The sequence below is a fragment of the Diadema antillarum genome, unplaced genomic scaffold (assembly GCF_040938485.1).
Source record: "Diadema antillarum isolate AM-2024a unplaced genomic scaffold, OU_Dant_1.0 seq00000207_RagTag, whole genome shotgun sequence".
NCBI lineage: Eukaryota > Metazoa > Echinodermata > Echinoidea > Diadematoida > Diadematidae > Diadema > Diadema antillarum.
The window spans coordinates 753,271-776,749 of NW_027271266.1; the positions used below are offsets into that span (position 1 = coordinate 753,271).

A 23,479-nucleotide genomic window follows, 5' to 3' on the forward strand; every position below is an offset into this window, starting at 1 on the left:
GGAGGGGGAGGTGTTTTTACATTGTAGGTTGACTCAGTGTGTTTGTAAATGGAAATTGGCTAGTAGATACATGTATAATTGTAATGAAAGTACACTCCTATGCCTATATTTCACTTTAAGAATTGCTGGCCGAACAATGACGAGGAAGTGCAAATTGGGGGGATGGGGGTGGGGGTGGGTGGGGGATAAGGGGTGGGGTGGGTTCGTAGGAGAGTTTATCTCACTGTTAAGTCTTCAAATTTCCATTTGGCTGTTTAGGGAAAATATAAGTTCTTGAAAAACAACTCAAGTTTTGTGAATTCACTCACGTCATTACTAACACACCTACTTTTAGGGGTCCCACGATAGGTGTCTACCCCCCCCCCCCCCGACAGGTGGTGAGGGGCGGGAAAATTTGAACCCCATCAGTTTCCAATATCTTGGACCCTAATGAACCCAAAAATGCAAGAAAATCAATTTTGGCACAAAAATCCTACGGGAGCTGTGTCAGTGACCAGGGAGGTTTCCTCTCACCTCCCTGCAGTGACATACCGTACCACAAAAGGACTCGGGTATCGCAGTTCTCGGCGTATCGCAATCCTCGGGTGTCACGCCCTCATACGGCTTGTGGAGTACACTGAATCACCCCTACGAGTAAAAAGCTAGCTAGCCGACGAGGCTCCCTGATCTGACTATCGGATCGAGATCACTGATCGAGATTTTGCTGAGTTCTTCAGATACCGCGAGCAGACGTCTTGTGACTCGTAGAAATCTCCGTGGAAATAATCTTGTGGGAACTGGTAATATGATTAGATTTTCTCTATATTTTGTTTCTGTTCAGTTGTTGGGCTGTAGAAACGTTTATCAATTTCAAGGTATTAGTCGGGCAGTTAGGTTGGCATGGGAGCTTTGCTGCGGTGCAGTTGATTGCACGAACATTGTACATTGTACGTATGCGTACGTCAGTTGCAAATCAATGAAGATATTTTGTTAAGTCCCATGTATTCAATTTCTTGTCTTGTGATATCAAAGTGAATTTAGATCTAGCTAGAATATCCAAGTGAACGATTTCAAAACGAGGTTTGTACTCACAGAAGTAGGTCTACTTGTAACCCTTACATGTACCAATATTTTATTTTACTATCAGTGTAGAATATATGGAGCTAGATAGAAACTCAGATATAAAATTTACATTCTACTTTCTAACCTCGATCTTGACCAAATGTGTAACGTTAGTGATAAATCTAACTCGTCGTTACTGATAAAATACATTGTCTTGAGCATCAGAAAAAGTGAACTTTAGTTTCGAGTAAAAGCCCCAATTTTCGGCCGGCCTCCAAAATCCAGACACTTATTACTTTTCACAAGCCAGCAAATTCTACTGTCACAACACACGCATATCACATCGTTTCACACACTGGCACACTCGTTCACCACAGGAAGGTGCGCGAGTCACCTCCAAAATTCCATTTAAAATCCCAAATTTTGCCGTAAAAAACGCAGCATCACCGCAACTTTTCCATAGTGCGCGCCAATTAGAGCCTAGGTCCCTTGGAAAGAATCAGGGTCATCAGAAAAGGGCTAAAATTTGAAAAATTATGCCGTTCTGTTGCAAAATTTTTCGCTTATCGCAAGCCCAGAGTGTGATGGTATCTTTCAAAAATCAAGAGAAGAACAAAATCTCTGTACGTGCCGATGCAGCACTTGAATAAATGTACAGGTGCTGAATGCAAGTGCAGAGTCACCAAAATTCAAACACGAATGAGTGCCGCAACATCCCTGATGCAACCTTGCACCAACAAGGCATGGCGTGCACTTATTTTTCAGCGGCCTTGTAATGTATGCGTAGTGACATTGCATACGTGTCAGAATTTTGAAGCAGCTGTCTGAATTTGGGGAATTGACAAGGTGATAAAATTTGGGGATTCTGTGAAATTTTATGATCAATGTATTTAACAAAATCAATATTGGGAAAAATAGTTTGATATATTTAACATATATTATTATGGATATGATTTTGTGGAGTATTATTTGAGTTTCAAACAAATATTGCAAAAAAGCTTAAGTGTCCGAAAATTGGGGGTTTTACTCTAGATGTCTAACTCTACAATAGTGATTAACTCATCAATTCAATCATAGGTTCAATAAAAAGTCAAAACAATAGTAGTTGAACTCACAAAATTATTAGTGATCTATCTTCTAGGGTATTGATTTATTTTATTTTCATTTTCATACTTCCTTTTTGCAAACCTCTGTATTGCACTGCAGTCTGTGGCTTTATACATTGTGATGGTTCACACTCCATGTTCCTGATCTGAGACATTCCTGGATTGCAGAGAACGGTGTTTAACAAGTAGACAGAGCACATGACGGTAAGATTTCATGTTGTAATCATTTGTCTTTATCATTAGCATATCAAGTTCATTGCTTAACTTAACAGAGTCAAGAAAACCTAAAACTGGCCATACAAATTCACAGTAGTATTCACAGCTTCAAAATTAAGGTATCCTTAAAAGAAACCTGTACTGACATTTTCTACTTGTCTGATAATTCTAATCTACATTTTTTGATGCCTTCAACTGGAAAGAGAGGATTCTAAAACCCAGGATAAGCCTGTAATGATTTTTTGAAAAAAATGAAAACGAGCAAGCCAAGGAACGATCTACACAATTTGGCATACGTCACAGGTGCCAACCTCCGACTTTAGCAAAACGAACTAGAAAGGTTCTACACATGTCAATTTACTGATGAAATCTCACACGAAGTACTGCAAAAACTGTTATTTAGTAAAATTGCAATATGGAGCTGAAATAAACATGTAAAACAATATTTATTGATTTTTAAAAGGAATCTCTTCAAAAGCTTTTTATTCAGATCAAATTTGTGGGGAATATTCCAGATATGCAAAATGAAATTGGCATCATTGTCCGAACGTGCTGCCCATAGAAAACTGTGTGTAAGTAACGTTGTACTAACTATGCATTGATGATGAGCGATAATGGTTCGACATCACAGTTCAAACTATCTAACGAAGATGAGGACTGAGTGATTCTTAAAACCTAAATCCAAAAAATAGTCAACGGCAATCACGGTTTACGCCTAGTTAGAAGAAAACGGCACTCAGTACATATAGACTCTAGACTAGAACTAGGACTAGGACTAGTGAGCAGTCAAGGACCGAGAAGATTCTACTCACCGCTCCATCGACAGCTGTACGTGCACAGCGCTAATAATAGGCACAGCGTAAACGTTTAGTATGCAATACATACCCCTGCTGCCAGAACTTGAAGAAAGTCCAGACGAAAGTCCAGACTCCAAGGTCTAGTGTTGCCGCTAGAGGCCCTTGTGCTGCAGGCCCTGTTGTTTCTGTGCTGAATTTTGCAGGTAAGGTATCTGCTTTATGGATTTTCAATGTTTTTGTGGTCGAGATAAATCTCATGGTGGTCGTATTAACACCAAGGACTAACTTAGATCTAGTTTTAGTAGGACCCATACCTCGGAAGAGTGGCCCGACCACGTAGATACAAACAGTGCTACCGCTTCGCGATCCAAGCGCTGGTGTAGGCATAGTGCTAGAGTACTTCCGTATCCATGTAGATATCTCAAAATTCACCCAACCAAATTGCACCAAAATCACAAGAAGTATTTTATGACTCATGTCCACTTGCTCACGCTAATTGGAACCAAATCGCAAGTTGAGAAGCGTAAGTGAAGTTGTCGACTTTCCTGTCGTCGCTAAAGACAATCTGCTCTGTACGACTAAACAAGAGTGACCTACTTGCCTGCGCACGCACAGACTGAAGTTAGCCATCTGATATCATGAGACAAATCTTTCAAGTAATCGGGAGCAAAAAATCAATTTATAAATTGTATGAGCTAAGTTGAATGAAAAATAAAGTTCGTAATTCACACAAATTGCTAAAATCATGACATTTTTTATACCCCCGCCAAACGAAGTTTGAAGGGGGTATATAGGAATCAGCGGACGGTCGGGCGGTCGGTCGGGCGGTCGGGCGGTCGGTCCGTTGCAAATCTTGCGTCGCGAACTACTTCCTCAGTTTTCAACCGATTCCCATAAAACTTGGCACAGATGTGTGCCTTGGGTTGTAGATGTGCAAGACGTATTTTTTGACAGTACCCAAAAGTACGTTGCCATGGTAACGGCATATTATGGGCAAAAATGGGTACAAATCTTGCGTCGCGAACTCCTCCCACAGTTTTTGATCAATTTTTATGAAATTAGGTACAGATGTTCGTCTGAATAGGTTAATGTGCAAGACACATATTTCCACAGTGGCAAAAAGTGCGTTGCCATGGTAACGGCATGTTATTGGTAAAATACAGGGCAAAATGCTTCATGGCAAAACTGCTTCATCATTGTTCTTCCAATTCTCATGGAATTCATATTGAATGTTTGTCTTAGGATATAGGTCAGCATGACACATTTCTTGACAGTGACAAAAAGTATGTTGCCATGGTAACAGCTCACATATTATGAGCCAAAATGATGGAAAATTTTGTGTTGCAAACTACTTCCTCAGTTTTTGCCCAATTTCCATGAAACTTGGTACAGATGTGTGCCTTTGGTTGTAGATGTGCAAGACGCATTTTTCGACAGTACCCGAAAGTACGTTGCCGTGGTAACGGCATATTAATGGCAGAAGATCAAGGAAAGATCTTGCGGATTTAACTACTTCCTCAGTTTTTTGACCAAAGCTTATGAAATGTGGCTCACACCTTGATCTTGGTGGGAAGATGTGGAAGACATATTTTTCGGACGTGTGGGAAGCTGCGTTGCCATGGTAACGGCATATAAATGGCAGAAGATCAAGGAAAGATCTTGCGGATTGAACTACTTCCTCTGTATTCGACTGAAGCTCATGAAATGTGGCACACACATTGGTCTTGGTGGGAAGATGTGCAAGACATATTTTTTGGACGTGTCGGAAGCTGCGTTGCCATGGTAACGGCATATTAATGGTGGAAGATCAAGGAAAGATCTTGTGGATTGAACTACTTCCTCAGTTTTTGACAAAAGCTTATGAAATGTGGCACACACAATAGTCTTGGTGGGAAGATGTGCAAGACATATTTTTCGGACGTGTCGGAAGCTGCGTTGCCATGGTAACGGCATTTAAATGGCAGAAGATCAAGGAAAGATCATTCCTTGGGTAAGACTGTCGTCACGGGGCGTGGGTATTAATCACCTTAAGTGATATTTCTAGTTTAATTTAGTTCCCGCGTAAATTCCCCGTTCGCACAGCACTAGTCGGCTAACTTCAGTTTTAGATTGTGCATATCGCGTTTACCAAGATCTCTTGCGAAGAGTGAGGTTTTTTTTAGTGACATCTTGAAATTCGGCGTCAATATTGATACTTCTCGATTACAGATTTCGTTCAAATATAATACGGTATTGTAATATAACCGGATTTCTCCAGTTACTGTGGGATCTTTACTGGGTATATATTCGCGGACACTTCACTCACGCTCAAAGCGATCAGACCACATCTCCATATCACGCCGAGTCGACATCATTAATTCACAAGCAACAAGAAAAGTGCGTGCAAAGAAGAAACTTTATTACCGTACTCGCCAATTCGGAGAGTTCGTCTGCCACGGTGCGTAACTGATCACCGCACGAAGAGTCGATACACAGCGTCTTGTATACAATATACAACAAAGCACAGGGAGACACACCACGGACACATCCGCCTCTGTCGAGAGTCAGCTAACCACTGCTCGCTCACACTGCTCGCTCGAGCGAGACTTTACCCACGTGCGACCCGTGCCCCCACTACAACTCTTAAGGTCACGGGGTCACCGCACGCCGCCAACGTCCTACTAGACGTACCAGAGACACCTACTTCTAGTGCTCTAAACTCATTTCATTACACAGCCCCTCCCTAAGACTAGTCAGTCCCTTGACTAGAGCATGGCTTCTCACACATAATGAAATGACCAAAAATCGGATACTTAAATTCCGTATCTCTCTTAATTAAAAACACAAAAAATAACGCAATATCGACCTGCTTATTTGAATCTCTCCAATTAGCACGTACAGCAACCTTTACCCTTCTCTCTAAGCACATTAAAACAACAAGTATCTTACATGAAAACAACATGAAACACTTTCTGCCAACTCTGCATGAACATGTATTTACATAACTTAAGTCAACACCGGAGATAAAGCTGAATCATTACCTGCGTTTGAGTTATTTAAAGGTCATGAGAGTTTGGTTTTCCGTCTTTGTCATGACGTAAATCTCACAGAGCACCTTGTGTATGTACATTGATTAAAGTTTCTGTCGTTGAGGTTATTTGCGCTTTTCCAGTGGTAACTCTTCCAGTGATTCGAGTTATATTTACACTTAATTATATGAATAAACAAAATAAACAAAGCTTTCTTAATAGCAGTCCACATTATCTGAAACACATATAAAACACGAAAAACACTGGAGCGTTATGGTCGTTGCATCTCTTCGCTAAGTCTGCACTCCCACTACTGCGTCAACAAGGAATTCCTTGCGACGTTCTAGTTTGGTGCACAAGACTCCGTCCTTGTATGTCATCTCGCAGACGGTTTCTGTTATCTTGTGTACTTTGCCAACGAGAATTTTGGTCAACTCCCCCTCCGTCATCGGTTGGCCTGGTGCCCCAGCCTCCACATGATGCAGCTTTGTCAGGCGATGAGGTGCGTTCTTGCCCCCTGCTCGGAGAAACACCACTTCATACTGCCTGTCTCGGCTCTCCTCCCATATCTTCTCGCCTTCCCGATATATGGACCGAGAGGATTCTTCACCGACGTTCACCCGCTGGTTCTGCAGGAGATCTGGGACGGGTAGTTCTCCGACCGGCTCGTTTACCGTGACCCGCCGGATTTGGGGTTCCAAGATGTCATCCGGCTCAGGTACTTGGTTGTCCGGCTCCGAGTCTGATGTCCCGGATCCGGGATCCGGCGGCCCCATCATCGCTAGCATGCCTCGTGGCTTCCCCCTTGCTGGTGGAGCTAGGGGACCTGGGACAGACTCCACCTCTTGCCGCGTCCCCGGTGAGACCGTCACCTCAATCTCCGCACAGGGGGTTGGAGTCTCAGGAACTGAAACACTGCTCTTCACCTGCTTCGCAACAGGCGAGCGGGATCTATGTCGTCTCCCAGTTTCATCGTTGCGGCTGTGGACTTCGCGAGAGTGGTTGTCCCTTCCAGCTGTTGGGGAATCTCCTCTATGCCCGCGGTGCAGCCTCCTGTAGTGAGCCAAGAGGTTATCTCTCCGGGAGAATAACTTCCCGCACTGCTTGCACTCGTGGCTGCGCCGACTTCGATGCTCGCTTTCGATGTGCCGGGTTAAACTCCGATGGTGGGAGAAGTATCTATGGCAAGTGTAGCACTTGTAGAGTCCTTTCTCCGGTGATCTCGACATGATGAAACTCTGTTGTAAAAAGACAACAAATATGACAATATATACATTGTTTAGACGGTCACCACTTTATCACATGGTGTTGACGGTATCCTGCAACTTCCTACGTATTTACATTACGCTGTACATCAATAAACTGCAATCACTCCACACTCTGTCCCACATTCCTGTTAGGACTCTCCGTATCGCTGAGGCGGATTTCGCCTCCTAGGTGGATAGCGTCGCGGAGGAGTAGGCCTACTAGAAGAATCTGGGGTATTGGGCTCATCTTCGCCAGCCTGTGTAGTGGGAGGGTTAGATTCTGGTCGAACTTCGGCAACCTCGTTGGGTCTCTCGTGAGGTGGTGCTTGGAGGACATGAGGATCCGGCTCCTGCAAAGGAGCATCACTTCCTCCACCAACCTCGATCCATGACTCCAACGGCTCTCCAAGGTAGGGTTTCATCCTGTCCACGTGGACCACCCGTTTCTTTCCGTTGTGTTTCTCCTGTATTCGGCACGTAACGTCCGACAACTTTCCCACAACGAGAAACGGACCTTTCCATCTTCGCTGCAGTTTTGGAGATAAGCCCTTAGTCTTTGCTGTGTTGTGGAGCCATATGAAGTCTCCAACCTTGAAGTTGCTTCCCTCTGCCTTCCGGTCATATGTTTCCTTTTGCCGTCGGGCACTTGCTGCTAACTTCTTCCGGGCCCTCTGATGCGCTTCTCGCATGCGCCTCCTCAACTGGTAGGCATAATCTGTTACCGGGGACGGGGTAACTTCTTCTTCCTGCCTGGCTGTTTCCATAGTGAGGTCGATCGGCAATGAGAGCTCCTTCCCTAGCATCATCATACTGGGGGTCTCCCCAGTAGACTCTTGCGGAGATGTGCGGTATGCGAAGAGGGCCAGTGGCACCTTGATGTCCCAGTCCCTCTGTCGATTGTAGGGATCTATCAGCATTGACACAGTGGTGATCAGCGTGTGATTGAACTTCTCGATCATTCCGTCGGACTTCGGGTTGTATGGGGTAGTTCTTGTCTTGTCAATTCCGAGAATGTCACACATCTCCTTGAAGACCTGGGATTCGAAGTTGCGCCCTTGGTCGGAATGTAACACCTTAGGAACTCCAAACCGTGCTACAAACTCACTGACAAACTTGTGTGCGACTGTTTCAGCAGTCTGGTCCGGTATGGGGTAAGCTTCCATCCATTTGCTGAAATAATCCCCTACAACCAAGATGTACTTGTTTCCTCTATCTGTTTCGGGCAGAGGACCCACGATGTCCATGGCCACTCTCTCCATGGGAGCACCTACTACTTCTTGAATCAAAGGAGCCTTTTTCTTGTTCAGAGGGTTTTTCTTTTGGGCACAAGTGCTGCACCCTCTAACCACTGATCGGATATCTGCGTCCATTCCAACCCAGTAGAACCTCCTTCTAACCTTAGCTCGAGTCTTCTTCATCCCAAAGTGACCACTGGACTTTCCACCATGCAATTCCTCGATGACCTCCTTCCGGCGTTTTTCCGGCAGGACAATGTGCCAGGTAGTCTCATCCCCTTCATCCGACTCCCATCGCCGGTACAGGATATCTTCCTTGACTTCAAGTTGCTCCCACATTCGCCAGTAGGCCTTTTCCACACTGGATTTGGCTGCCATTTCAGCCTTGCTTGGCCTGTCTCTTCCTTCCTTCATCCTGTCCAGTATCCATTTCAATGAATTGTCTGCGGCTTGGTCTTGGCCTAGGGTAGTGTTATCCAAGGGCTGCAATGTCACCACCTTCACCTCCATGCGAGGTTGAGTGTCTTGGTCAACTTGATATGGCCTTGCCTCCTGCATAGGTGATCTATCGCTGGTGTCACATTGTTTGCAGTCCACGCATGGTCTCCTTGACAGGCTGTCTGCATTTGCATGGGACCTCCCAGCACGATGTATGATTGTGAGGTCATATTCCGCAATGACCTGCAGCCACCTTGCCATTTGGCCTTGAGCATCACGAAAATTCAAAAGCCAGCGAAGGGCCCCTTGATCAGTCCTGACTGTCACCTTTTGTCCGTAGAGATACTGCCGAAACTGCTTCAAAAACAGGACGACAGCTAGAAGCTCCTTTCGTGTGGTGCAGTAGTTTCTCTCTGCTTTGCTGAGGGATTTGCTAGCATAGCAAATTACCCTTTCCTCGCCACCCTGCACCTGTGACAGAACAGCTCCCACCCCCTCGTTGCTAGCGTCGGTGTCTAGGATATATCCCTGCTCAGGATCGGGGTAGGCCAGTATGGGTGCTTCGACAAGTCGCTTCCGAAGCTCCTGGAAAGCTTCCTCACATTCCCCTGTCCAGGCGAATTGATGACCCTTTTCTGTCAGGCGATGGAGAGGTCGGGCAATGTTAGAGAATCCGGCGATGAACCTTCGGTAATACGAGGCTAAACCAAGGAAACTTTGGACTTGTTTCACGTTGGTGGGAGTGGGCCATTCCTTCACTACTGCAATCTTTTCCGGGTCAGTGGTGATCCCTTGGCTTGACACGACATGGCCTAGGTACAGCACGCTCTCTTTGAAGAGGTGGCATTTCTTTGCCTTGAGTTTCAATCCTGCCTCTCGCAAGCGCTGGAAGACAGTTTCAAGGCGGCTCAACTCTTCCTCTACAGACTTGGCATACACAATGACATCGTCTAGATACACTAGGAGGGTCTCCCAGTGAAGTCCTGCCAACACTCGCTCCATGAGCCTTTCAAAGGTAGATGGTGCACCACAGAGTCCGAAGGGCATGACTTTCCAGCTGTACAAGCCTCCCCTAACCACAAAAGTGCTTTTCTTCTGGGCGTCTTCATCCAGTTCTACCTGCCAATACCCTGACGCAAGATCCAAAGTGGAAAACCACTTTGAGCCTCCAAGGGCATCCAGGGAATCATCAATCCGGGGGATTGGGTAGGCGTCCTTGGTGGTAAGATGGTTAAGTCGTCTGTAGTCAACACAGAACCTTTTTGACCCATCTTTTTTCTTGACGAGAACAACATTGGAAGCCCAAGGGCTGTCTGATGGTTCAATCATGCCTGTATCGAGCAGCTGCTTGATCTGACGGTCTATCTCTGCCTGTTCCCCAGGGGGGAAACGTCTAGGTCTCTCCTTGATTGGTGCATGGTCTCCTGTATTGATTCTGTGGCGAACTTTGTCAGTGCGGCCAATGTCTGTGTCTGAGGTAGAAAACACATCTTGATAATCGCAGAGTAGTTGAGCAATTTTGGCATGGTGAGCTTTGTCTACCTCTTGTGTGCTCCTTTCGTATAGGTCTCTGAGATGGTTAGGAATGGGACTACTCTCCTTGTTCTCTGCTGAGCTGTTTTGTTCTTCCATCAGATCCGTCTCACATACTGGTGAAATGTAGCCTGCAAGAGTTCCTCGCTTGACAACACAGTCTGCTTGTCCTGGATTGAAAATCCTGATTGGGAAATCCTCCGAAGCATCCACCAGCACACGGGCAACTAATATTCCCTTCATGGCCAGTTCACCATTGTTTACTGGCTCAATGATTCCAACACCATGAACAGCTCCCTTCTGTCTTACAGTACCAGGCACCAGTACTTCATGTCCAGCTGGGATTCTTGCTGTCTCACCGACCATTACTCTCGAACAGAGCGGTGTTCCTTGTCTATCACTACACTCGATTCTCTCCCCATCTAGCTTCACTTCCATCTTCTTGAGGTCAAGGCTTGCCCCATTTTGTAGTAGGAAATCCATTCCAAGGATTCCATCCAACTGGTTTGTGTCTCCGAACACTACTTGCAATGATGTTATCCTTCTCCCAATTTTCAACTCGATGACTGTCCTCCCAAGTGTCTTCAAGGGGCTACCATCTGCAGTCCGTACTCCTAGACCACTGGTCTGCAAATGGGGCCTGTTTTCTGGTGAGATGCGGTAATACAAGGTTGCTGACAAAATCGTGTCTGTTGCTCCAGTGTCTACTAGCAACCTTGCGTTAATGCCTCTGATCTCTACATCTACAAACAAGCCACTGCGAGCTTGAAGGAGGTTGGGTCTGATTTCCAGTTGTGGTTCCGATGGGCTTTCATCTACTGTTTTGGCGCTCCCGCCTGGCCCTCCTGTGTGTCCAGCCTTCCCTCGGGCCGTGTGGGTGGCTGGTTGTCGTTTCCCCGGGATTGCTGGTCACTTGTCTTCTTCTTTCTCTTAGGACATTCCCTTTGGAAATGTCCTTTCTCGTGACAGAAATAGCATTCATCTGTTGCTGAAGCAAACCTCCGTTTCCACTGACCACGTCGCTCCTGGCTGCCTCGATCTGCCTTGTCCAGCCTTTCATTGATCTTCTTTATCTCTTCCCACAACTTTTTGTTGTGAATGACATCGTCATTCAAGACCCGTGCTTGCTTGTATCTTCTTCCCGTTCGTTGTTCCTCGAGCCGGTAGAAATTGTCTGTTGTAAGTGCTGCCTGTATAGCCTCATCTAGAGTAGTGGGCTTTGAGCGGAATATGCCCTCTCGCACTGATTGGTCTTCTATTGCTTCAACAAAGTGTGTCCTTGCCAAGCGGTCTTGTGACTCCCCAGGAAGTTCTGGATACGCTAGCCTGGTGAGTTCCCAAATTCCTTGACCTAGCTCTTGGATGCTCTCCTTTGGGCCTTGCCGGCGATAGCGTAATTCAAGAAGGTAGTTTTCTGCCATCTGCCCTGGTCCAAAACGTTTCTCCAAGAGCTGTACGAGTTCCTTATAGGACAGCCGTGAAGATTCGCCGACTTCAACCCCACAGGCCTTCAGGGCAGGCCCCCTCAGGCTTGCCGCTAGGAAGATCCTGGCTTGCTCATCATCCCAACCATTAGCCATCCTGCAGGCTTCAAAGTGACTACGATATTCCGTCCATGGAATCTTTCCGTCAAACCTGTCTGGAATGATGTTCGGCCTTGAGCCAGTAGCATTTGTGTACACCGACTGGGACTGTCTTGATTCGAATTGGTGTTCTTGAAACTGGCGATCACTAGGTTGCATTTCCACCTGCTTTCGACGCTGAGTAGGAACTACTCTTGGTGCATGTAACTCCTGCCACTCATCCATGTTGTGCACCTCCACTGACTCTGGACTTTTTGCTTGAAGCCAAGATTTCCGACTAGTTGAAGACTTCTGAGGTATCCAATTTTCCGTGGTACCGATTTGTCTTGGGATTCCGGGTGTAGGTCCTTCCACATTTAGCGAAGTCCCTGGCCTGTTGAAGTTGAGAGGGGAATTCAGCACATCCTCAGGCGCTACTGGGACTGTGTACTTGCTGTCGGCTGTGTACTTTGTTGGTGTCATAGTTGCAGCTGTTGTTTTTGGAAAGCTCACTGGCGATTTCTGGCCCAATCCAAGCTGTTGCAACTGTTCTCTCAGTGCACGATTCTCCTCCAGAAGTGTCTCATTTTCTGCCCTTGAACTGAGCAATGCCTCCTCCCCTTTTTGGACCTCCGCCACTAAGACATCTAATTCAACATCGGGATGTAATTTCTCTGCCGCCATGATGTGTAAGAATGTTGAATTGAATTAAAATTCACCCGGAACAGCGTAGTTCAATCTATCAGTCTGCTGTGAGAATGTGCATGTGCAGGAATAGCAGGTATTCAATGCGATAGCACCACTGGCACTGCAGGCATAGCAGGCATTCAATATGAAGGCACCACTGGCACTGCAGGCATAGTAGACATTCAATATGAAGGCACCACTGGCACTGCAGGCATAGTAGACATTCAATACGAAGGCACCACTGGCACTGCAGGCGCTACTATTTCTCTTAGCAAGGCGCTACTACTTCTCTTGACAGGCGATACTATTTCTTCATTTTCTTCAGGCGCAGAGTCTACTAAAACAATGCAGGCGCCTTTCGCCTGCAGGCGCCCTTCCCTGCAGGCGCCCTTCCCTGCAGGCGCCCTTCCCTGCAGGCGCCCTTCCCTGCAGGCGCCCTTCCCTGCAGGCGCCCTTCCTTGCAGGCGCCCTTCACTGCAGGACGAAATATACGCAAGATGTATTTACTGATCCAACCTCACCCTGCAGGCAATGAAAAGTATAGTAGGCATTCGTAACGAGGGCACTACTATAGCACTGCAGGATAAATCCTCTCTCCTCTAATTTATTAATGCAAAACAATTTTACATTAACATGATTTAGCAGTCACCTGGTCCACGAAACCCATCCCACCGCTGCCACCAATGTAATATAACCGGATTTCTCCAGTTACTGTGGGATCTTTACTGGGTATATATTCGCGGACACTTCACTCACGCTCAAAGCGATCAGACCACATCTCCATATCACGCCGAGTCGACATCATTAATTCACAAGCAACAAGAAAAGTGCGTGCAAAGAAGAAACTTTATTACCGTACTCGCCAATTCGGAGAGTTCGTCTGCCACGGTGCGTAACTGATCACCGCACGAAGAGTCGATACACAGCGTCTTGTATACAATATACAACAAAGCACAGGGAGACACACCACGGACACATCCGCCTCTGTCGAGAGTCAGCTAACCACTGCTCGCTCACACTGCTCGCTCGAGCGAGACTTTACCCACGTGCGACCCGTGCCCCCACTACAACTCTTAAGGTCACGGGGTCACCGCACGCCGCCAACGTCCTACTAGACGTACCAGAGACACCTACTTCTAGTGCTCTAAACTCATTTCATTACAGTATTTTGAAATATGCTTAGAAGTATATCCTGTAATTTTGGTGCGATTTGGTTCAGCGAAATTTGAGACAGCTGCATGGATAGGACAGTACACAAGTGCCGCCTGCTAGCTAAAATTGGGCCTAAGCGTCGTCTGCTACTCGGCACGATTTAACGCACGCGTATGCGAGGGCTTGTAATCAGTGAAACATTTGGCACCTGTGACATCACGACATCCGGGCTCGTCAGCTCATTAGCATAATTCTCGCCCAAAAATTTTCATTTTCAACATGAAATTACGGACTAAATCGTTATGAAATTTTGATTCTGTTTGCACCGCTGGGTCTTTTAGAATTAAAAGAACAACATATAAAAAAATAAAAAACCGGTACAATGCCCTTTTAACATAAATATTGTGTGTGCACTATATCTATCAATGACCTCCTTAGATATTGCCTGGAAATGGGTGGTAAGTTTGAAAGGGTTTCATAATCATATACATTGTAGAACTGATTTCAAACTTTTCATGCACTGGAATGTCACAGCATCAAAGTAGAAACACCCATTATTGGCTTGTTATTTTGAGTGACGTGAAGTTTGTGAAACTGTGATGCTTTTTGATTGTATGAAGACTTCTCACACGTTGCATTCTAATATTTTTTTTTTTTTAATGTCAGAAATTTTAGCAAATTCTAGTGGGAGCATGCTCACAATTAAACAGTTCTGATCAGGATCATGTTCTCTACAGAGTTTTGAAATTGTTTTTAATTACCACAATATCAACGTACATGCTCCAGGCAGACTGGTTGTTTGGAGCTGGCTGCAGCTATAGTGAGTGCGAGTTTTCCAACTTACGATATACCAACTTACAATATATCTTCTTGCAATAGGCCCTGTTGTATTCGTGAATTCTGACCGAGATTTAAAAAATTAAAATAAAAAGCAATGTTTGGGGTTTAAAACTTTTAGCACTAACCTCATTTGTAATGTCAGTTCATTTTTTAATCAGATATGTCATTTAGTATGTGTGTCTCAGCGAAGTACCTCACATTTGTACTGTACAAGCTGTATTGTAATTACGTGATCAAGACAGCCTTTTTTGCCATTCAGAAAATGAGGAATTACAAGTGTTGATATTACATATAGGATTCATGATGTTTCCATTATTTGCTGGACATACCCAGATTTGTGCTACCTGTATTCAAACTTGTCCTTCGAATGAAAGATCCCCTTTCTAACCTCTCAGGGATGAACTTCTTTCTTCACAAATAAATTATGTGACTGATTTGCATAATGCAAGAAGACAACATGATTCATATCTATGCAGTTGTCAGGTTTTAGCTGGGACTTGGATAGATGGAACTAATTAAGGAAACAACATTACTCTGACACTTGCAAGGCCTGTCAATATTGCCACTTATATGGGACAGAAAGTTGATTAAACAGGATATATTTTTCAAATGATATTTTTGCAGAATATAAATTTTGTTTAAGATTTATTTCACAAAGGCAAATAATCAGTGATTTTACACAGACACATGCATGTACCTAAAATTGTTGTCTTTGATGAGTGCATATCTAGGTACATATATGACATTCTGAGCATATTAGTAATATTCATCAAAGTATCGATGCAAGCTATGGTATGATGTGAATGCCTATTGATATGTATTGAACTTTGCATAGTTTGTGGAAAGCTCAATTTTTAGATCGGGACAAGGAGAAAAGTCTATACCTAAGTTGCCCTAGTCATGGCAACTGTACACACTTTTGTGGTCATTGATCTAATGCCACGTGTGCAATATGTTGATTAGATTCATTGGTTTGTAGTACAGCTGTACGTATGATTAAAGTGTTTGTCAGCTACAGTTATACAGTGTATGCATGATGTACCTGTGCCATGCCTGTAAAATCTATGAAGTATCACTGAAAAGTGAAAGCTGAGCAAATTGTTAACATGTGGGCACCAGTTATGACTCAAAGGGTCTAATAAAAACTGCTGAGCAATGTCAAAGTGAGTTTCATGCTGGCATGCATGGTTGCCAGATGTGAATTGATTGATTGACTTTCTTGAGCAGATGTTCAGCAGAAACATTGTAGCACCTAAGAGATACAATGTACATGTGCAGCACTCAACTGTTTCGTCATATTATTTACCATTCCCATCAAGATTTGTCTAGATATTGGGAACACCCTTCTAGTTGTAGATTCTATTCTATGGATATCAAATAAGCCAGTTCGTAGTTCCACTTTGCATATGAGCAGAAAAAGGTCATTTGTACCAAGAGGCACGTTCGTTTTTAAATTCACTGAGATAAGCATCTGTCATATAATGATTATTCATGCAATCCTTGTAAATGTTGCCTGCTAGTTATGTATCCACCTGACAGCAAGCCTGGTATTTGGCAATATGAATAATTAGTTTTTTAATGCATTCAATGCAAAGCAATGAAATGGATGCTTCCCCATTGGTTGATTGACGGACCATTCTGGTCACCTGGTCTATGCAAGTTCATTCATTCTTTGAACACGTATTCCATGAATTGTTACGTTGGGCAAGCTTACCGGTAAGCATAATGTCTCTTTGAAAATGAATGAAGTGCCTAACCAACTGAGAAAAAAGAAACGTCATTTGTACCAACAATGGCAACATGCCCATGAGCTAATTACGAACTGGCTTATAGATTTGGTTTGATTGTGGCAAGGTTCCACATTATTTCATCCTTTCATATTTATATTGCATTAATCGTTCACACACAATGGAATTGTTCTCTCTGCAAAGATGAGCACAGGCAAGTCCTGAGTAAGCAGGATGTAAAGTTATACTAGTGTTGTAAACAATAGCCAAGGTTATCACAGGATCACATACGTGTACAATGTATATGGCAAAGAATGATTGTATCATGTACAGTATATCACTGTAAACTGATCATGTGTAACCACCCACCCCTACCCTTCCCATTTTAGGTGACCCGAGATAGAGTGTCCAGTGCACTTTTGTGCCTAGATTGGTTGCCTTGTATCAAGCAGTCTTGATATAAAAAACCTTTCCTAGCTGTGTGTTGTTGAAGGCTCAAATGGGTAGGAATCATCCTTGGATGAAGACAATCTCAATTTGTCTAAATGGTATTGCAGACTAACTCCAAGTGTCAAATTAAGTTTCAAATTCGTCTCTCTGGATTTAAGGTATTGGAACATTTAATTTCATCAATTAGGCCAAGTAAAAAAAGAAACCAGTTTCTCGTCCTCGCGCGCATCGATTTTGGCCGCCGCATCGATTTTTTTACTATTTACTATTTTCAAAATGGCGCTGAAAATACCAAGAAATTCATAATTCTCGTCCCAGCCCGCTCCCCGCCCGCATCGATTTTCAGTTGCCGCATCGACTTTTTTGATATTTACTATTTTTTCGGCCGCCGAAAAGAAAATCGACAATTCACCTACCAATCGTGATGTCTCATTTCTAATACGCCTTGCGTCCTCCACTTAGCTGTATTACAGCTGTAGCTTCTGGTATGTATAACGCATAAAATTATAACGCATTTCACACTGCGAGCTCGGCAAGAAGGAATGACCCACAAAGCAGTCGAACTGTAGTTGGATGGGCGCGGGCGCAGGCCTGGGCTAGCTGTGATGTACAGCGCACTCGGTACGTCGTGAACGCGATAGCGGCAACATTTTTTGCGATCAATCGCTGATATTCCACGCATATTTCGCGTATTGTTCGTATTTTTCCCCGTTTCTCATATTTCAAGCGGATGAATTGTACTGTACAAATGCTTGTGAGGATTGTATCGAGTTTGTATACATTTTCATGTCATTGTGACTACAATTGTATGTGCATGTGTGTGCAGTGTCGGAAGGTACGGTGCCGGTGCAGTGGCCGTGCCGCACTGTATTGGCAAAGTGTGCGTGTCTGTAGCTGTCCAGGGTCGGTCACCGGTACCATCAGCTCCCCTGGTCTGTCAGCTGTCTGCACGCACGCATGAACACATTCGAATGTGTAGAAGCCTGTACACTCTGCTCTGTAACATTGCATCGCTGACGGCGATTTATTGTTCTATTTTGATTAGAAAATGAATGCGCTTTTCCAGCAAATGTAGAATTATCAAATGGGTGTATCTACAAAATAAATAACTTTTCCACGGATTCTGGTTTGTCTCGTATTTCTGCGGGATACTTTTCTTTACGATGTAAATTCACGGGCACGGCCGTGAGTCGTATCATCTGTAGTGTGGTAGACCTTATCTATACAATCATTCATCATCCAAATGATGAGTGATTTTCAAATGTCTTTTTAGAGCATGAAGAAACATCTTTAAATGTTTAATGCTATAATGCCATATCAGTATCATTTTGACATTCATCTGCAATTGTACAACAGTTTCCAGTTAAATGTGCTACGTACTGTGAAGAAATGCAGTATACATACCAGCTGTGTGGACACAAAAAGTCACAAACACCATGATGAATAAAGCAGTGTTTTGAATATCATGGAATTTATTTCAGTCGTACATTCTTTGTTGAAAGACATGTTTTATACCTGTTTCTAAATAGCACAATACATCAGAATTGCAAGTACACTGGTATCAGAAATGCCATTACAACACTAAATACCAGTATTAAGATGGTCATTTTTCCTTGACATCTGTAGTGGAAAGAAAAAGCAAATGTATTTCTGCATGCATGAAGTTTCATTTCAAGTATGGTACATAATCTATTTGTTTGAAAATGCACAGAGTGCAGGCAAGACATACACTTGGGACCGGGGGGCATTTCATGAAGCATTTTGTCTGACAAGTTGTCGGACAAATTGGGCTCTCAGCCAATCAGATGCGAGGATTTCAATAGCTTGTAACAGTTTGTCAGAAAAATATCCGACCAAAATGCTACATGAAATGCCCCCCCCCCCCCCCCCCCCCCCCGGTCTCTCATAACACAGCTACCAGAGTGATATTTCATTTCATAAATTGGATATAGAAAATAGTAAAGCCCTCTCTCGTTACCTTTCTCAGAATTACCGGACGAGAAACACATATTACTTTCATTTTAAGTAGTTGTTATTGGATTTTTTTTTTGTGGGTGGGGGGGGGGGGGGGGTAGGGAGGAAATGGTAGTGTCATAATGGATGAGAAGTTAAGAGTTGTCTTCAGCGCCAAGGGTTAAGTACCGAATTACAAAATATTTTCACATTTTGAAGGGACAATGGAGAAATACAACACTGTGTGCATTGATCCTGTCTGCTTGCCTTATGTTCATGGAGATTAATGCAATCTCAATGCAATGTCTACAAGTGGCACTTGCCCCCCCCCCCCCCAAAAAAAAAAATACAATTTTGGGGGGCAAAAAGAGTTTTTGCCCCCCCCCCCCCCCCCAAGTGCCCCCTGTAACAAATAATTAATCAATTATTTAAAGACCAATATGAACAATAAAGGCACTTTTCTTGTCTAAAAGGTGTCAATTTCATAACCGAAAATGCAAAATTTTTGCTCCTAATGGGGCAAAAATCATCATTCATTATCAATATACACTTTAATATCTATACACTAATATTTACTTATGAGTAAATTTAGTGTAAAGATGGTAGCCTCGCGCTCACGTCCTCGAGTGTGCCCCCTGAAACAAGTGTACCTTTAGTAAACCTTAGATTTTCCCTTCTATGCTTTTTAGCAATATAAGAATAATTTTTATTGCTCGAACTATGCGATCAGGTTTAAGCTTTTAATGAATACATTTCAGACGAATGGCAAAGTGAAAGTGGCTCGCTCGCTCTGCCCGTACATGGTAAAATAAGTTATGATGATAGTCCTTCGCAGTGATGTTTGTTTTACCCCCCTCCAACACCCTCGCCAAGGATCTCACACCGTCACATAATGTACCCCCGTATGATATAATAGTAGTCCTTCACACTGTTATTTTTTTTCGCCATGTTTAATTCCCTTGCAATTTGTTTTTAAATGCTCTATAGACACTGTCATGATATGACATGTTAATAATGAAGGTGGCATACATTTGTACACTTATTTTTTAATTGCCTCTCCGAAGGCATGGCGTGTTTGAGATATTGCTGACTGGAAGCAATTCTTATAAGTTTATACCCATATCTTGCCATTTGTACACTTCTTGATACAGTGTTAACTGTGCTTCATATAATTTGTTTGGATAGTTAAGCACGGCTGGTGAAGAGACTAGCGTGCGTCTGGCGTGTTTTATGATGCATCACCACACAGCGAGTATTCGAGATGAAGCACTCATTCGCAACTTCCAGAACCGAGTGTCTTTTTGTAAGATTTATGCCAGTTAAGAAGGTGGGATTGTTAGACCTGAAAATCTATAGTTTTGTGACCCTTGTGGATCAATTTGATAGTGCAAAGGGTGATTGTTAGATTTGTGGTTTGCTCGATCAGTTAGCATTCTTAGCTTCGATCGTTCATGACATTGACATTGTGTGCACATGCCTATTGAAAGTTTGATTGACGGCCCTTGAGCGTGCTGTAACTAGTGCAAGTTTAAAAGACATTTGGTGTCTGATTGGGGTTTGAGAAAGCGATATGGAGTGTTATTGATTGTTTGAAGAACAATTGTAAGGATTGATAATTGTGTTTGAGGTGAATTCGCAGTTGCAGTAAAAATAATGTGAATTCGGTCTGTTCAGGAACTATTTTATTAGTAATTAGCTGGCTTGGTGTTCCTTGGTAACCGGTTCACGCCAATAAAAGAGGCGGAGTGATATTTTGGGGTAAATATAAGGTGATACGGCTTTCGCATAGTCTCAAATTAGGCGCTCTTTGGTAATAATCACATATACTGTATAATGTCATTGCAGACGTTTATATTGGGAATAATTAAACAAAGTAGTGGCACAGTTTATTATTTCAGCCTGTTTCACATGAACAAACTCCTCGAGTGGCTGATTTATGGTAGTTAGGCAGTCCTGTGAGATGCAATCAAAGAATCATTCACATGTTAAACTTGCAACTGGTTTACCTATTGGTAAAGGTTGGATAATACATGTATGTTGGATGCAACAGATTTCTAACCAGTGATGTATTGATGATGAGCAAGGACTGTTTATGTAAAAACAAAGAACAAAACCCTGTATGAGCAAAAAGATATTTCATTGATACCTTTGGACAATATAACACAAAGATATAACAGCAACAGCTGATGTCGATTATATCATGACTTGCAAGATAGTTTAGACATGTGCATGAACATGAATGTGTGAATCTTTTTTCCTTTGGTGGCACATGCACATGTGAAGGAATTTGGTGCCAAAATTTAACAGAAGTTGAAAGATACACTTCAAGTGTATTTGTTATAGCATTCAGGGAAAGGTGAATGCATGTACAGTTGTATTGATTGGCATAACTTGTACACATAACAGAAAGTTGAGTTAACTGTGTTTATATTATGTGTGTTTGATCATTATTTCAGGTGTAACAGACACAGTTGTTGAATTTTACTACTGCATATACTACAACTAGCTACTAGTAACAGTATCTACAGCTACTACTGCTACTGCATATCGTACCATGCACCGCATACCACCGCACGTTACTGTTTTACGATATCATACCTCACTGTACTGCATTGCGTTACATTGCATCAAGTATTGTACGTCATATGCAAGAGAGAATAAAGGAAGCTACAAAGGTCTTTTATGGTAAACGCTCGTCCTACATCTCTTTATTGCAACAACGTGTAAGCCTGGAAGTTTGCTGAGTGAACCACAACAGACACGACTTTTGTACTCTGTTTTTACAAAAAGTCCCTACCGTGGGAGGGGGATATCCCCCTCCCACATCCTTTCCCCGCTCGGTTGCTTCGCTCCCTCGCCGAGGATCTCACACGTTCACATAAATGTAACCCCGTATGTTATAATTACAGTCCTTCGCACTATTTTTTTTTCACTATGTTTAATTTCCTAGAAATTTGCTTTTAAATGTTATATAAGCTCGACTTTTGTACTCTGTTTTTACAAAAAATCCCTACCGTGGGAGGTGGGGATTCCCCCTCCCACATCCTCCCCCTGCTCGGTTGCTTCGCTCCCTCGCCAAGGATCTCACACCGTCACATCAAAATGTACCCCCCCGTTGGTATCTTATAATCATAGTCCTTCGCTCTAAATTTTTTTTTTTACCTAAGTTTAATTTCCTAGTTTTAACTTTTAAATGCTCTATAAATGCGACTTTTGTACTCTGTTTTTACAAAAAGTCCCTACTGTGGGCCCCTCCCACTCCCTCCCCTGCTCGGTCGCTCGCTCCCTCGCCGAGGATCTTACACCGTCACATAAATGTACCCCCGTATGTTATAATCATAGTCCTTCACACTAAATTTTTCCATTACACTGTATGTGTAATTTCCTAGAAATTTGCTTTTAAATGCTGTGACTTTTGTACTCTGTTTTTACAAACAGTCCCTACCATGGTACCCCCGCTCGGTCGCTTCGCTCCCTCGCCGAGGTTTTCACACCGTCACATAATGTGCCCCCGTCGAGATTTTGCCCCTCACCCCCAAAAAACAAACAAACAAAGAAACAAAAACAAAAGTGTTCCCGCGCGCTTGTATGAGAACAATTCAGTATATAGGCACGAAGATGATCAGAGACTTTTCTTCATGGCTGATACATGTGTCAAACCGAACTATTAAAGGTGAAGAATTGATTGTTTTTACGTTTGAAAATATACCCCTCCCAGAGTGAGACCCTATCCTGCTTGGTTGCTTAACTCCCTCAGAAAGGTCCTCTATTTCCAATTTTGAACCCCCACCCCCATAAAAATCCTAGTTACGGGCCTGATATATGTGGATTGAATGGAATACAGCAATATTTGTAGAACACACAGTTCGCTCAAAAGTTTTGATGTTTCAAAGTTTCAAAGTTTTGGTGCAGCCATTGTTGGATGAGAAGACTACAACAGTTTGTGACGTCATTACAGAAAGCAAAATATAAAGAGAATTCAACAAATATTTATTTCATTAAGAAAAGTACACATTTGTTTGACCTGTCATGGACATACATGTGATGTACATACCAGTAATATTAAGGGTAATATCATTGCCTCTGCCTTCTGAAAAAGGTAAGTCAATTGCTCTGTCATTATGCTAGAAAACCGATTTTGAGAAATTAAATGTAAAATTTCTTATATTGTTGTTCTGCTGTGATGTCACAAACTGTTGATATTCTTCTCATCCAACAATGGCAGTACAAAAACGTTAACAATTTTTAACATTTGAAGAGGTTGTCCACATTTTCTCAAACTTGACTGATGTGTTCTACTATTGATATTGCTGCATTCACTCAATCCACATGTTTATTTTGGGGAATCTTCCCTCTAATGTCCAGTTCTTCTATGATGTACATGTATATTATGGATTAGTCTGGTATCCAGTACAATGACAGTATAATGGATCTAGGCATTTCCTCTATTACCTCAGCCATAGCAAACTGAAGTAGAGACACGTTTC

At 43.2% G+C, this 23,479-nt stretch overlaps 2 protein-coding genes across 2 annotated transcripts in view; one reads left to right on the top strand and one right to left on the bottom strand.

Moving 5' to 3' along the window:
• Positions 1-2,305: 2,305 nt before the first annotated feature.
• The window catches only part of LOC139728963 (calcium-transporting ATPase type 2C member 1-like), a 49,054-nt gene continuing 27,880 nt past the window's right edge, over positions 2,306-23,479 (top strand). The window contains exon 1 of the mRNA XM_071639890.1: positions 2,306-2,351. Within this exon, the coding sequence (XP_071495991.1) occupies positions 2,346-2,351 (6 nt within the window). The 5' untranslated portion in view covers positions 2,306-2,345. The remainder of the gene's footprint in view (positions 2,352-23,479) is intronic.
• Positions 6,462-13,792, bottom strand: LOC139728965 (uncharacterized). Its single transcript, XM_071639891.1, has 2 exons — positions 13,725-13,792; positions 6,462-7,406 (listed from the first exon to the last, which is right to left on the bottom strand). Exon 2 carries the CDS (start codon positions 7,395-7,397, stop codon positions 6,462-6,464), a length of 936 nt encoding a protein of 311 aa, XP_071495992.1. The 5' UTR covers positions 7,398-7,406; positions 13,725-13,792.